General features: G+C 45.8%; 1 protein-coding gene across 1 annotated transcript in view; it reads left to right on the plus strand.

The window, feature by feature from the left end:
* Positions 1-3,926: 3,926 nt before the first annotated feature.
* The window catches only part of GPAT3 (glycerol-3-phosphate acyltransferase 3), a 31,725-nt gene continuing 18,976 nt past the window's right edge, over positions 3,927-16,675 (plus strand). Inside the window, exons 1-3 of the mRNA XM_035111858.2 lie at positions 3,927-4,442; positions 10,235-10,292; positions 14,890-15,160. Coding sequence (XP_034967749.2) covers positions 3,942-4,442; positions 10,235-10,292; positions 14,890-15,160 — 830 coding nt within the window. The 5' untranslated portion in view covers positions 3,927-3,941. The remainder of the gene's footprint in view (positions 4,443-10,234; positions 10,293-14,889; positions 15,161-16,675) is intronic.

Genomic DNA, 16,675 nt, shown 5'->3' on the forward strand with positions numbered 1-16,675 from the left:
ATTATTTCATATCCCTCAAAATACCTTTCCCTTCCCTTCCCTTGATTGATAGAAAGCTTTGACTGCCTTTGACAAACAGCAGAGCTGTTTAAATAAGTGAAACCTGAGCCACCGCGGATAAATATCTGCAAGGCAAGGTGGTTTCCCCTGACAAAGATGTGGGGCCTTGAAATGCGTTAGTGCACACAAGCACAGCGAGGAACACATAGGAATACTGATGGCTCACTAGATCGGAGCATATTTCTGTGACCTTGAAAAGGGAGCTGGTATAAAATTACATTTTCTCCTCTCTCCTGCCCTGAGAATGGGCACTCCATTGTCCAGGGGAGTCTGCCTATACTACAAATATCGGATACATAAAAATACCATATATTTAAAGCACGAGACTTTCCCAAAGAAGAACTATAGTTTATCCCTCACAGAGCTACCATTCCCTTAACAAACTACAGTTTCAGGATTATTTGGAGTGCATGTATTCTTCATATTTCATAATGGTTTTATCTTATTTGTAGATTTTTAATTTTAAAATGGAATTTTAACATTGTATTAATCTGCGTTTTAACTGAATTGTTTCTTTTATACTTGTGTTGATATTATTTGTTGTTAGCCGCCCTGAGCCCGGTCTTGACTGGGAAGGGCGGGGTATAAATAAAAATTATTATTATTATTATATGGTTTATTAACTGCTTTACTTATCATGTTTGCAGAGGATTCTCACCATTCAATATTCCGCGACTACTGAACATGCCTAAGCCACACCAGGATTTTATTTTATTTTTGAGCTGCAGGGGTGGGTGGGTTGTCTGCTTAGTTGGTGGGGTTTTTTTTTGGGGGGGGGTAGATTTGCAAATCTTTGAATTCCCCTGAAAATGCTGCTCCCTCTCACATGTTTCTCAGTGGGGCAGTTTGGGTCGCAATCCTGTCGGCTGGGACTTACTATAGAAGGACTTGCTATAACGCAGTGGATAAAATGAATGTAATCAAGGCTGGGCCCATATCCTGGGTACGGTATGTAACTTCCACTATCCACACCCTCAATACTAAAAACCACTTCTTTAGTCTGCCTGATGCAATAGTTACCCGCGTTCATCTGTCACATAATTATGCAATGCATTAATACGAGATGTGAAACCCTGCCTATTGCTATCATTTTTATTTAGATTGAACTTTGCAACAAGTAGGCACCTAGCCTAGTTCTCCAAAGGAGATGTTTACCTTCTGAACTCTCTTACATATTTATCGTAGAGGTCGCTGGCCGTTTTAGCTGCTTATTTTGATTTACCAGCCTCAAAGCCTCTTGGTAGGAAGACGGTTTTTCTAGAGGAACGAGGAAAGTCACATCAGCACAGCTGGACTGAAGCTTCGGAAACCCGTCTATTGGCCATATCTGTGATATAATTTTCCGGTTCCAAAGAACGAATGAAAAGCCTGCTGAATGAGGCCAGTGGCCCATCTAGTCCAGCACCCTGTTTTTGCAACCGCGACCCAGATGCCTGTAGTAAACCCCCAAGCAGGACCCGAGCATAAAAGCAAACTCCCTCCTATGTTTTCCAGCAAACCAGCATTTGGAATCGTACAGTGTTTGGAGAGCATAGCCATCATGACTAGTAAGCCATTGATATTATCCTCCATGAATTTGTTCAGTCCTCTTTCCAAGCCATCCACGCCAGTGGTTACTACTGCCTCCTGTGGCACAGAGTTCCATAGTTTAACTATGTCAGGGGTCGGCAAGGTTTACCTCACCCGGGTTGGTTCACTCCAGCAGAGATACCTCTGTGGGCCGGATCGCGCACGTGCATGCCCGCGATTTCCAGCGTTTGCGCAGACGCAATTTCCGGCACCGCGGAAGTGACTCCCCACGCCGTGCTGTGCCGATATAGCGCAGCGCACAGGGACTCGCCGAGCGGGCGGCTCAGTTCGTGGTCCGGTTAAATGACCCCTGTGGGCCGCTTGTGGACCATGGACCTTAGGTTGTCGACCCCTGAAATATGAGCTGTGTGAAGAAGCACAGCTGTTTGCTCATCTTGAATCTTCTAGCATTCAGCTTCATCAAATGACCCAGGTTCTAGCATTATGAGAGAGGGCCTGACCATTTTCTCCCTGCCCCCCCACGTGTAAAAATTTATACCCTTGGAAGGGGAAAGACCGCAGCTCAGCAAAGTGATGGATTATAACCCACTGCTTGTCACTGATAAAAGATAATAATAATAATAGTAATGGTAATAATATTTATACCTCGCCCATCTGGCTGGGTTTCCCCAGCCACTCTGGGCGGCTTCCAACAGAATATTAAAATACAGTAATCTATTAAACATTAATACCTGATGTTGGGAAAGATTGAGGGCACTAGGAGAAGGGGACGACAGAGGACAAGATGGTTGGACAGTGTTCTCGAAGCTACGAACATGAGTTTGACCAAACTACGGGAGGCAGTGGAAGACAGGAGTGCCTGGCGTGCTCTGGTCCATGGGGTCACGAAGAGTCGGACACGACTAAACGACTAGACAACAACAACAACAATTAAACATTAAAAGCTTTCCTAAACAGCTTCCTCCTTCAGTGCTCTTGGATGACCAAATTAAGAAGAATCAAGGATCACCTAACTAGGTTATAGGTCAGGCAGTACAGAAAGGCATTTAAATGTTCTAGCTGTTCTCATACCTGCAAGAGTACTTCACTGCTCATTTTAAGTCAGCTGTCCTGTGTTGCCTAATCATGTTCTTTCAACCATTTCCTCAGATGACATCTGGAGTCAGAGAGGCAAAATGCGTCTGAATACCAGGTGTAGGGGAAAACCAACAGGAGAGTTGATAGGAATAGGATGCTGGACCAGATGGGCCTTTGGTCTGATCCAGTCATGGCTATTCTTGTGGGTTTTTTTTTATGACAGAGGCATATCTAAAATCACAGTGAGGTCAAGTTCCTGGATGACAACACGTTTTCTTAAAAAACAGGACTGGACAAATTCATGGATGATAAGGCCCACCCATGGCTACAACCCACAATGTCTAAGTTGTAATTATTATCATTACAGTGGTACCTCGGTTTATGAACACAATTGGTTCCGGAAGTCTGTTCATAAACTGAAGCGTTCATAAACTGAAGCGAACTTTCCCATTGAAAGTAATGGAAAATGAATTAATCCGTTCCAGATGGGTCTGCGGTGTTCATAAACCGAAAATTCATAAACCGAGGTGTTCATAAACCGAGGTTCCACTGTATCATTATTGAATTTATATACTGCCCTATACAGTACCTGGAGGTCTCACAGAATAAAACCAAAATATGAAAACCACAAAATACATAATCACGGCAATATACGTGAAGACCAGTTTTTGGGAATCCCAGGTGGGCAGGGGTGGAGCTAGGAGCTCTGGCACATGCTGTGCACCTGGGGGTGGAGCGAGCGACCGGGGGGGGGGGGCGTCGTCGTGGCGATGTCATCCCCCCTCAGGGATGACACCCAGGGCAGGCCGCAGCCCCCAGCCCCCCCCTCCTCCGCCAGTGCAGGTGGGAGACTTGCTACTGCACTTAGGCCCTGCTTGTGGGCATCTTTGGGCGTCTGGTTGGCCACTGAGAACAGGATGGCACATTAGGTGCTTTGCTTCTGTTCTCCAGGACACGTTGCTGAATACACCTGCAGCTGGTGGGGGCGGGGCTGACAGCAGTCCCGCCCACTGCCGCCGGTCTTACTTGCAGCCCCCATGGGTGCCAACTTGAATAATAGGGGGTGTGCCAGGTAAGCCAGATCTCGCATAATCGATCACAGGACGGGGCACACCCACACTATTTAAATGGCAATGACTATCAACTGGGGCTGGGGTGGGGTGGGGGGGTTTGGGATGGCCGCCTCAGCTATTTTATGGGAGTTGACTCGTATGCTGAGATCACAATGCGGCCGTGAGCGAACAATCGAAGGGGCGCGCCGGAGTTGCGCCTTGATGGCGCGCCCCCCGGAACCTTCGCAGGGAGACACCCACGCCGCTCATGAGATCGGTGAAGCTCGCCTCTTGGGGGGCTCGGCAGGAGCTCCGCTCCTCCACTACCAACCCGGGTCCCAGCTCCGACGACGCCTTCTTGCACAGCGGCGCGCCTTGGGCGCAAAGGAGTTAAGTGGGTGGAGCTGCGCGGAGAAAGAGGCGGCCTCTCCGGCGCTGCTCTTTGCCCAGCCTTCCCCCGGCGAGCCCGCACGGACGGCTTCCCCCTGCCGAGGCGGGGCGCGGCGAGCCGGCGTCCGGCTCAGGCGCTGCAGCAGTAGGGCGACTCAGGAAGCCAGCGCGGCGCCCGCAGCCCTCGGGATGGAGCACCTCTTGGATCTCCTGCTGCGCCTCTTCGGCTTCTGGTTCTCCGCGGTCTTCCTGCTCATTGTGCTGCCCTCCATCTTCGGCGTGTCTTTGGGGATCTCGGAGCTGTACCTCAAAGTCCTAGTGAAGACCTTGGAGGTGAGTCCGGGCTCAGCGCAGCCTGCGCAAAGGGCGACGCGTGCCGCCCCCTCGGGGCTGCCTCTCCGAAAGGAGCAGCAGAGCTTCCCTCCCTCTTTCTCGACCCCCCCCCCAAGGTAATGCTTCGCCGCCTCCTTTCTCCTTGCTGCGCTTCCCCCCCTACCCGCCCCCTCCCATGCCATAAACAACAGCTGACCTTTCTTGCATGATTCAGCGGTTTGAAACGCGGAGGCGGGCGTGGACGTTTTCGCACCCGCGATGCTTTAATATTTTTTTTTTTTTGCACTTCAATGAAATGGGCCTTTGGGAATCCTGGAAAGGGTCTTGGACGCGAACAATGGCAGCTCTTTAAGGATTCCCCCCCCCAGGCCGACCTCCAATTCGTTGCTGCGCCTGTCATTCATTTCTCCCCCCAAAAAATCAATCTTCGCGTTGCATGCCCGGCGTTAGCCAATGGGGGAACGCAGATACGCACACACCCAAAGATAATAAAGGGCTATAGGCTCGAGAGATGTCTCCTCTGTGTTGTTCCACCGACAGGTTAGTGCATTTACCCGCCCACCCCCATAAAATACGCTAATTCTGCCTTGTTGTGAGCTTATGTTGGCTTCATTCTAGATGTCTGCAGTGCCTCGGATAATTTCTTCTGATGGGGGAAAAACGGCCTACTAGTCTTTTCAATAAGCCTGAAGGGCTTCCGTTCTTCACCATGCAGAGCATCTGGGATATATCCTTCCCACTTAGTGCCTCTACCTCATTTTTGTGTGATTTCTGGTTTCCTTTTTTTTTTTCTAGGGTTTGGTTTTACCCTAATCCTCCCTCCCTGTTGTTTTGGGCTACAGCTCCCATCAGTGCTGGCTGGGGCTGATGGGAGTTATAGTCCAAAACATCGGGGGGGGGGCACCAGGTTGGTTAAGGCTGGCTCTGATGATATCTATTAAATGCTTTGGACTCATATATATGCTGACACACAATGGCAGAGCCAAGCCAATAGAAGAAAAGATTGACGGCGAGACTATTCATAGAGCAGGTAAACAAAAACCTTGTCTTCTCTTAACAAAATTGCATAGTATTGCAGGGAGTTGTTGCGATGGTAAATTCAGTCGCTTGTCAGAGCCACCCAGCCTATTGTCAGCAGCTCCTAAGGCCAGCTGACATCCATCCACCATGTGTGGGATGCAATTGCTCTCCAGAGACTGAAATCTGATCCTCAGGAGCACGATTAACTCAATGTCTTCTTCTTAAACTGTCCTGCTTGCCTTTCATCGTTGGAAGATGATTTATGGGATCTTGGTTTATTTTGGACTTGCAACTGGCTATTAATGAATCTTGTTTGTTGGGCAACAAAACCAGGAACTTAAAGGAAAAGTGCTTAAAGCAAAAGGAGGACAATTTAAGGCTGGAGGTGGACATAAAGAGTTGCCCTTTGGACTCCCCTTACTGACTCGAGGTGGAATAGCAAAATACTGTCCTGCAATCTTTTCCTTAATCTGAAGCAGGTTTTAATTAACAGTGCTGGGAGAGAGAATGGACTTTATTGTCCTTCTGCCTGTATAAAGCTGGCCTTAGACCCAGAATCATGCTTACACTCTTGCAATGAAGTCCTAATTCATCATGCAAAGGGGTTATGCCCATAGTCAGTTTTGTTCTTGGTAAAGATGCAAAGGATGCTTCCAGACTGTCCCTTCTTTTGGGTGGGATTCAGTCACATACTGGCCAATACAGGTTGTGCAATTAAAGCTGATTTGGAGCTCTCTTGGCAATGAAACTGCTTCCCCGAAAGGGCGGTCATTTTGCGGTAAGGACAGTGGTAGGAAAGTGTGGGATGAAACTTGCTTGACACAACATGATCTAATCTCCCTGCAAACAAATTGTGATGACTGCACAATAAACAGGTCATCTGGAAAGGGACCTTGGAGTCATAGCTGTGGTCTGCTGTGTGATGTTAGTTTTGCAAGTTGTGGCATTTCATGAGCATAACTTCGTTGCACTGGATCTTGCACTGAAGATATCGGGTGCCTTTGTCCTGCATCAGCTGCAGCATACATAGATATGCCTTCAAGAGCATCGTTCAGAGACCATACTGCTGTACTAAACTTCTTAACATTGCTAAACATCATGACATTGCTGGATCATAATTAAATGCATTCTAGCACTGTTTCAACCTGTACTTTCTACACCCTGAAAGCATTTACCGAGTCGTGCTTGGACATTCCGATCCAGGCCTTGGACACATAAACATACATAACTGGGAAATAAGTTCTGTTGAGATCAGTGGGGCTTTCATTCAAGTCAGTGTGCTTAGGATAATGATTATGATGATGATTAATTTTGTATACCGCCCTTCATCACAAGGTCACAGGGCGGTTCACAACATAAAAATACAAAATGAGAACACAATTGTGTGTTGGAGGTGATAAGAATTAGCCAGATGCTGTTCATCATGGGGTTAGCTATGAATAGTAGAGCCTTAAAAACAATGTGCTGTCTCTGTTTACTTTCTTCACGGGGTTGCTATGAGGATTAAAATTAGATAACTCCATAATAAGCATCCCTGGACTCCTTGGTGGAAGAAAAGTAGCAGATACTGGTTTGATTCCAGGACTCAACACAGCTAAAACAAGTTAGCTGGGAATGAGGATGGGACTGGGCATGTGAGTGCAGAGAGAATACAAGAGGATCCTTGCAGGATCGTGCCAAAGGTCCAACCAACCCAGATTTTTGCTCCCCAATAACCAAGGAGAAGCCTCTGGAGAAGGGCACGAGCAGGGCTTGTAGGACAGTAGAATAGGAGGCATGTGATTGATTAGAACTTATGTCTGGTTCACCAAGAAGAGGTGAAGTTCACAGGTTGAACCGCTAGCATCTCCAGGTAAGAGATCCCCTGTTGAAGTCCTGGAGAGCTGGTGCCTACTAAGCTCGATAGATGGTCGTCGCACTCTGTAGAAGCCAGCTTCCTGTATTCCTGTGAACAGGTCCCGAGAGTGCTCTAGAGACCCAAGAGTCCTAGCTGAGGCCTTAACTCCTTTGCTGTCATAGTTATGTGGAAGTAGGCAAGGAGACAGGTTTGAAAAGGAATGGGAACTGAAAAATAATGGGCCAAAACATTACTCCACACAGTGGTGGGTAGCCGCGATGCCTGTGCTGTACCTCCACCATTGGAATACCAGCATTCGGGAATCACAAGTGATGAGAGTGTTATTGTGCTCAGGAACTGCTTGTGGGCTTCCCGTAAGGGTTTGGGTAGCTATTGTGCAATGTTGAAAATTAGCCAAGTGCCAAGCACATTTTGCACCTGGCTTTCAACTGCTTGTGGCCAGGTGAAGATGCCTGGGTACCAGGTTGGTGCCTGACATCTCCACCATCTGGGGATCATTGGATCTGGACTGTTTACACACACTAATACCCCATCCTGTAGAATCATATCGGTTCTATTTTATCTGCACAATCGGAATGAATTTCTGAATGCAAAATGCCTTTTCTGTGCAGCCTGAGCAGGAGCAGTCACCATTAAGAAAAAGAGGTTAGAACAGGTCAATATATATGCAAACTGTCCCTGGAGCAAGTGGCTTTTCTTTTAAGTTCTCAAAGCTCTTGACCTAGCTCAAGGTTGTCATCTGAACTAGCCTAGCCAGATGTTTAACTGATAATCACAGCCGGTCAGTCCTTTGAAAAATAAGGATTTAGAGCTGTCTTGCCGCCAAATGGCAACATGTTTTAGTTGAGTTGTTGAAACCTATTTATTTGAAACTGGCTTGCCCCATCTGTTCCTGTGGGGATTAAGTTATTATAGTTGTTAGGTGTTACCTTGTTGAAGTAGTCTGTTGTTTGAAAACCAATAAGATTACATATTACTCCTACACCTTAAAACCAGTAAAGATATTATACAGTTAACAGGGATGAGTATCACATGTTACAATCTGCATGCAGGTTTTAGATTAATTTCTACTGAGAAATGCATCATACATAGCTGCCAAGTTATCCCTTTTTTTAAGGGATTTTCCCTTATGCTGAATAGGCTTCCTCGTGAGAAAAGGGAAAACTTGGCAGCTATGATCATAAGCCTTATAGAGATGTCCAGATACCTGCTTTAAAAACTGCCAATGAGGAAGGAGATTCCAAGAAGTGTTGGTTTCTCAAGGACAGCTTTCTCCCTCCTGCTCTATTTCTTCCTCTCCCTAAAACATGAACATATGGGAGTTGTTGGCAAGCCTTTTCATTTTTCGGATCATAGTTGACCTAACATGAACGGGAGAACCCTTGAGTAGGTGCTGCTGGCTGTTTCTCAAGCTCTTTCCTCAAATCCATTTATAGATCCATCTTCAGACCATTTATCTTGGTCTGGTAGCTCAGCCCCCATACCTGGATTGCAACCAGCCGTGTCGTAACACTCTGTCCCTATAGGTGATGGGAGCAAATTCTGTTTTGTCCAGAGGGGTAGGTTCACATTTACGAGAAAGAGGATGGAGACGAAACATTAGGAAGAACTGCTTGACAGTGGAAGAGACGGCTCTTCATTAGAAGGCTTGAGAGTGAGGCTAGATGACCACCCTCCGCAGATGCAGTAGAAATTCCTGGATCAACAGGAGGTTGTTACTTGCTGACCTTTGACTGGTTGTGTGGTGCTGCTGTTACAGGCGTGTGGTCCAACTGATCTTTGTGGGAAGCAGATTTCTGGTGACTTCGGTGCCCTACTTGCAAAAGTTTCTTTTGAGTTGGACTGTGGTGACAAGTCTATAAATAGGAAAGCTGGGGCTGAAAGAATTGCTTACCTCCAAGTCCTGGACTGCAGAATCCGGGACTGGCAGCCGTGTGACACCGGAGGTTGCGTCGACGTAACTTCCGGTGTCGCTTTGCCTTTCTATGGGCACCAAAAATGGCCGCCGCTGGCTTCGAAAGTCGCTTGTAAGTATGTCAGGAAGTGCGTCGACGCAACTTCTGGTGTCGCTCGGTCCATCTATGGGCACCAAAAATGGCCGCTGCCGACACTGGAAGTCGCGCCTATGCACTTCCGGAAATGCGTAGATGCGACTTTTGAAGCCGGTGGCTGCTATTTTTGGTGCCCATAGAAGGGCAAATCGGAAGGGGGAAAAATGGCCACCGGCAGGAGAAAATAACGGAGAAAAACGGGAGACGAAGTGATACGGGGGACCACCAGGAAAAAGTAAAAACGGGAGTTTCCCGGGGAAAACGGGGTACTTGGCAGCTATGGAATTGTTTCCTATGAACCTGGCTTGGCATATCTAACAGGTGGGGGGATGGCTCTTAATATCAGAAGAATGCTGCCAGTTCGGGGCAAATGCCCATCTAGTCCAGCACTTTGTTCTTACGGTGGCCAAGAAGATGTCCATGGAAAGCTGGCAAAGAGAACAAAAAACTTAAAAGCCACATTGACAGGGCTTGGGCTAGATGATCATTGACTTCTCTCCAATTCTTTAATTCTGTGGCACAGTAGCAGTTAGAATATGATTAGAGGTGTGGTGCTGGTTGGTTTGTTTTGTATAGAAAGCTTGAGAATGGAGAACTGAATGCTCAAGTAGCTACTAGAGTATTACCAATACAGTATTAATTCAAATAAGTACAGTACATCCCTTGTTTTCATCTCTTATAGCAACTCTTGAATGGGTAATAGTCATCATAAAAACACACACATACCAATAAGATGTTGGAAATGATGAAAGGGTAAAGCGGGCATCTCTTGCAACAACAACATTTAGATCAGGAAGATGAAATAAATCAGAATTAATACTGCACATATGCCTTATCTGTCCCTTTTCTTCTTTCCAAAACAGTGGGCCACACTGCGTATTGAGAAACAGAGAGAGGCACAGAGGCTTCCTTCTTCAAATGGTAAGGGTTTTCTTAAAAATTAGAACCGTTGCACCATTATAACAAGAATGGCTGTTTGGAAGGGGGAAAATTGGTCCTGAAATCAGATGTAAAAATACTTGGCTGTCATCTAATGGTGGAGACACTCATGTGGGTCTATCGAGGGTGTTAAACCAAGTCCTCTGTGTGGGGGTCTTGAGGTGATGGTCCTGGAACCCTGATTGCATGCCTGACCCACAATTGCCTGTGTTAGTCATTTGGGACCCATAAGTGTGGCTTTTAAATAAAACAACTTTTGCAATGTTTTCCTTCCTGGACACTTAGGAGATGCCCTGGCGAGTGGCTGTTTATAATCTTGCGCAGATCCATTTGGTTCACGTTGCCCAAAGACAGTGGAAAATTTGTTCACTAGTTGCCTTTCCTTTTTATAATTTTGGAAAGTGATGCTGGATTGCAAGCTAAGCCCATGTCCCCTTTAGTAAATAAGGCCTCTGTCAGGTTTGCGAAAGTACAACTCACTTAATCCCTGACCATTTGGCAGGCTGGCCGGGGCTCAAGGGAGTTTAGAGTCCATCAATCACAGCTTAGCCACCTCTGATGCAGATGCACCCACTGGGTTCCAGGTAGCTTTAATTAGGAGATTAATCAAACAGACAAACATTTTGTTGTGTGGTAACTGTTGAGGTTTGGCTCAAGCAAACATAATACCAAATTATGGTTTTGGCACTACATAGACTAGCCTAGAAGAGTTTGTGTGCTTCTTGCACAAAGCAATTCCCAGTCTTGGTCTGAGGAAAACCATAGTTTATTTTTCCCAAATGACCAAACTATTGTTTGTGCTTGCCTGCAAACCAAGGCCACAGATTTGTCAGTTTGGTACAGAACACAGTTTTGCACTAGGAGTGGAGAGAGGCGGATTCGAACCCCTGCTTGGCTGTGAAGCTTGCAGTGTGGCTTTGCACCAGTCACCTTTTCTCCGCCTATCCTGCCTCACAGGGCTGTTGTGAGAATGAAAATTGGTGTGGCAGAGCCATAGGTTTTCCCTAAGCTCCTTTGGTGGGAGGGTGGCTTTTTTATTATAAAAAACAACAACATAATATTGAAATAAATTGGTTAAATCTTTCCTTTATCCGATTTATTTTACTTGCTCTGATTTCTTTAGTTGCAACACATTTTTTCATCTCGATTCCTTTGCACTTAAGGAAGGGTGGTTGCTTAATACAACTTCCATTTAACCAAGATTTTGAAATTGTGGTTTCACTGTACTGCGGCTGTCAATAGGCCGTGGTTGACCGGGGGGCAAAGAATTACGCTGCTTTTACTTTTGTCGTCACTAGCTTGAGGTTTTGAAGTATTCTGTTGTTACTACTTGATATCCCTACCCTACCCAGAAGAGGGTAAAAGGAGGGTGGATTCTCTTCTCCGAATGTTTCCCCATGCTGTCTCAACTTCATGCTTCCCCTGGCATCCTCTGAGGCTTGCTCCAGTTCTCTCTGCGAACGTGACCCCTGGATTACTCAGTCTTGCACCTCCTTCTTCTGTAGCACATTGTTAGCTAAAACGCCGCCCTGGGCTTGCATAATTCATCACTGTCAGGCTGGCCCCGAGGAACAAGATCTGTGGGGAGGCTCTTCCCTTCACCAGCTGTTGACTTGGAGGAGTGTATTATTCTCTTGAGACCACAGAAACAACTCTCTTATTTTCCCCACCATTGGGGACCTTGGGTCGTTCCAGAGTTGCCGTGTCGTCTCTCCTCCGGTTCGGGTTCCAGCGCATTGGGCAATTGTGTGGCACCGAGAAATCTAGCCTTTTCTTCTTGGCTCAGGAAAGAGAGTAAATATGTAATTAGGAGGAAAACAGAAGCTTCGCTGGCTGAACTGAATTTTCCCATTGCCGCAGGTGGAAGTACAGATGGGGAAGTGGGTGGGTTCTGCTTGAAGCAGCCATGATTTTGCCCTGGGGAAAAGCAGCTGGCAGGTAATTTAGGGTGACACCAACACTGTATGTTTAAAGCACTCTTAACACAGCTTTTGCAATCAATCCTCCCCCCCCCCAAAAAAAGAATTCTGGGACTGTAGTTTATTAAGGCTGATAAATTGTTAGGAGATTCCTGTTCCCCTCACAGGACTACAGAGGTTTAATGCTCAGTTGCTCTTCCCAGGGAATTCTGGGAATTGTAGCTGTGTTAGGGGACTAGCAAACTACAGTTCTGAGGATTTATAGGGTGGAAGCCATGACTGTTTAAAGTGGAATGATACCGCCCAAAATATACAGTGCGGATGGTGCCTAAGAAGTTCCGTCTTGGCTCATGGTGCTAGTTCTCAAGTCAAGCCCTTGACCCAGCTGACATCTGAGTAAGAGTTGAAAGGTGTGTAGAGGACTTCTAAAAGCCAAGGTGGGGCACCAAACTCCTTGACAGCTATCTGGTACATCTTGTACCAGATTAAAAAGTACATTAAAAAGTACTTATGTACTGCGTAATGTTTTTAAGGATCCCTAAGCAGCATCCTTTTTTTTTAAACCCACAGAATAAACTTTTAGAATGAAAGCAAAACTGGTAAAACAGTAGTATAAAAACACTTAGAAGTGAATAAAACGAATTCAGAGGATTCAAACACGGAAAACCGGGTCCAGTCTCATGGGTCAGGGGAAATGCTTGGGCAAAAATATATGTATTTGCAAGACATCTGAAGCCACTGCTTCACATACGGCAGAGCGAAGAACATTCCGCAGTATAGGGATGAGACCACATAACACTGATCCTGAAAAACCTACATTGGCTCCCAGTATGGTTCCGCGCACATTTCAAAGTGTTGGTGCTGACCTTTAAAGCCCTAAACAGCCTTGGCCCAGTATACTTGAAGGAGTGTCTCATTATTATTACAATTACAGGAATAGTAGCTCAGTCGGTAGAGGATGATAATCTCAGAGTCATGGGTTCGAGCCCCAAGTTGGGCAAAAGATTCCTGCATTGCAGGCGGTTGAACTAGATAATCCTTGTGGTCCCTTCCAACTCTACAATGCTACGCTAAGATTCTAATTTACTTATACCCCACCTTTACCCTGATAGGGACTCAAGGTGGCTTACAGATAAAATAATTGTATGGGGTTGCTATGCAATTAGGTATGGCAAAGCGCAGAGTTGAATTATGGAATATTTGTAAACCTCTTGGAGGTTTTCTTACAGTCAAGTGTTATGTAAATTTTGTTAACTAAAATAAATAACTGAAACTGCTCCCAAAAGAAGTAGTGATAGTCACCAACTTTGATTGGTGGTATCCACCCCCATCGTTCAGCCTGGACACTGAGTCCAGCTCCGAGGGCCTTCTGGTGGTTCCCTCCCTGCGAGAAGTGAGGTTACAGGGAACCAGGCAGAGGGCCTTCTCGCTAGTGGCGCCCGCCCTGTGGAATGCCCTCCCATAAGATGTCAAGGAAATAAACAACTATCTGACTTTTAGAAGACATCTGAAAGCAGCCCTGTTTAGGGAAGTTTTTAATGTCTGATGTTTTATTGTATTTTTAATATTTTGTTGGGAGTCACCCAGAGTGGCTGGGGAAACCCAGCCAGATGGGCAGGGTATAAAATTATTAGGGCCACAGCAGAATATGCCCATTTTCAGGTCACTGCCTCTGATATTCTGTAGGGTGTGGTGTCATTAGTAGAATTTTTTCAGAATCTCTAAGTAATCTTACAGGTCTATACAGGGGCAGGTGGTCTTTTAGGTAGCCAAGCACACTGGAAGTGCAATCCCCACTCAACGGAGCAAACCACTGATGTAGGATCAAAGCACCATCTCCATCTCCACACTCCCAATCAATTTATGCAATTGGTTATTTGGAAGCTGGTGCATTAGATGTGTTGTGGAAAGCTGATTATGGATGAAGTAATTCCAGTTGGTTTAAGCCAAACCACATGTGGAGGAGTGAGGCTTTCCCGCCCAGGGAGTCACCGGGCTAATGGGACTTTGAATGGCAAAATTCTTTCCTGCTGATCTCCTAGATAAGATGTTGCCACCTGATCCCTTTAATGGCAGGTATAAACTGACCTTGTGGAAATGGTAGCAGGTGTTGCGGATAACTGACCTGCCTACTGCATACCTGCCAAGTCCGGGGCTGCAGAATCCGGGACCGGCAGCCGCGTGACAGCGGAAGTTGCATAGATGCAACTTCCGGTGTTGCTTTGCCCATCTATGGGCACCGAAAATGGCCACCGCCGGCTTTGAAAGTAGCGTGTATGCTTGTCCAGAAGTGCGTAGGCGCAACTTCCGGTGTCGCTCTGCCCATCTATGGGCACCAAAAATGGCCGCCGCTGACACCGGAAGTCGCGTCTACGCACTTCCGGACATGCGTAGACACGACTTTCGAAGCCGGCGCTGGCCATTTTTTGTGCCCATAGATGGGCAAAGCAGGAAAAAAAAATGGCCGCTGGCAGGAGGATATAAGGGAGAATAACGGGAGACGAAGAGATACGGGGGACCGCTGGGAAATGGTATGAGAAAACGGGGGTTTCCCGGGGAAAACGGGGTACTTGGCAGCTATGGCCTACTGCCCGGCATCATTTTCTCATTGAGCTATAATGTGCTTTTTATTTATTTATTCCCCACCCTTTACTCTGAAGTTATCATACAGAGGGACCAGACCACCATGGAGAAAGCCATTGCTGGCCTGCGCCATGGGGACTTTGAGCTCTCCGATGTGTTTTACTTCTGCAAAAAGGGGTATGAAGCGATTGTGGAAGACGAAGTCACCCAACGGTTCACCTCGGAGGAGCTGGTCTCCTGGAACCTCCTCACCAGGACCAACGTCAACTTTCACTACATCAGTTTACGGCTGACCATCGTGTGGGTCATTGGAGTCTTCGTGCGCTACTGTCTCCTGCTACCACTTCGGTGAGCCTCTCTCTGTGTGTAGACGTAGGAAGCTGCCTTTATACAGAGTCAGGGCGTGGGCCCATCACGTTCACCATTGGTCCACACCTTGAGTAGCCAGTGGGCAGCATCTCCAGACTATCTATCTAAAATTTAAAAAAATCAGTGAAAAAATAATGTGAAAGAGAAAAAAAAGGATGAATAGTGTGAAAGTAGGGTGGATTTTATTTAAATTAAATCTGTTTAAATCACTAGTCAGTAAGACTTGATTTGAATCTTTTTTTTAACAGAAAGACTCATTCTTGCTGAGATAATATTAATGTTTACAACCAGGTGAAGGTTTCATTTTTGGAATAATTTTCAGAGTAGCTTTTTCAGTTACATCAGAAATTTCCTGATTTGGTTATCCTATTAGAAATACATAGACAGATAACTTATTAAACCTCACAATAATTTCATAATTGACTGTTAGAGTCTAGGGCTTGCTGATCAGAAGGTCGGTGGTTCGAATCCCATTGCTCGGTCCCAGCTCCTGCCCACCTAGCAGTTCGAAAGCACATCAAAGTGCAAGTAGATAAATAGGCGGGAAGGTAAACGGCGTTTCCGTGCACTGCTCTGGTTCGCCAGAAGCAGCTTTGTCATGCTGGCCACATGATCCGGAAGCTGTCTGTGGACAAACGCCGGCTCCCTCGGCCTATAGAGCGAGATGAGCGCCGCAACCCCAGAGTTGGAGACGACTGGACCTGATGGTCAGGGGCCCCTTTTCCTTTATATTTGGACAACTTTTCTGCTGTACTTTATTGGAAGGAGAAAAAAAAATCATTTCCTTTTCCTTAATAACACTTTAAACAATTCATTTAACTAAAATTGATTCTGTGTATATAAATTTGCAAGGGAACAATAGGATTAAGGTTTTTCCTCAACTGTGTGTTTATTTTATAACATTTTTTCCTGTGGAGAAAAGGCATGTTTTCTCTGCAGACACAAATCCACACTTTTGAGAACTGCAAAAACAAGCATCTGTGATAATATCTTCTCGTTAGAAAAACTGTCCCAAGGTTACAGAAACCTCTGGCAGAACATGGTATTGTGAATGGATTAATGGAATTCATTTACCAAAAAAACCTGCATATAAAGCCTCATGCTGCATAATTAAAAACAAATCCTTATTTCCTGATGAATAGCTTTTGGACTATAATGTAACTTAAATAGAAAACTATATTTAGAAAGATTTTTCCTCCTAAAGCATTTTATTTTTAAAAATTCAATTTAAATTAAAAAATGATTTTTATATATATATATATATATATATATATATATATATATATATATATTTAAAATCACTGATTTTTATCCACTCTGTGTGAAAGTAAAGAAAGAGGAAAAAACCTCCCATTTATTCAGAAGGAACCAGTCAAGCTTTAGCCGTTTTAAATGAGCAAGGGCCTGGTGCACAAAGGCTGTTCTCTGCTCAGCTAGCCCCTGAGAACAAGCCCAAACTGCATGCCAGGTTGAAGGTTTATGCGCAAGGCAGCA

Source organism: Zootoca vivipara, chromosome 9 (assembly GCF_963506605.1).
Source record: "Zootoca vivipara chromosome 9, rZooViv1.1, whole genome shotgun sequence".
Taxonomy (NCBI): domain Eukaryota; kingdom Metazoa; phylum Chordata; class Lepidosauria; order Squamata; family Lacertidae; genus Zootoca; species Zootoca vivipara.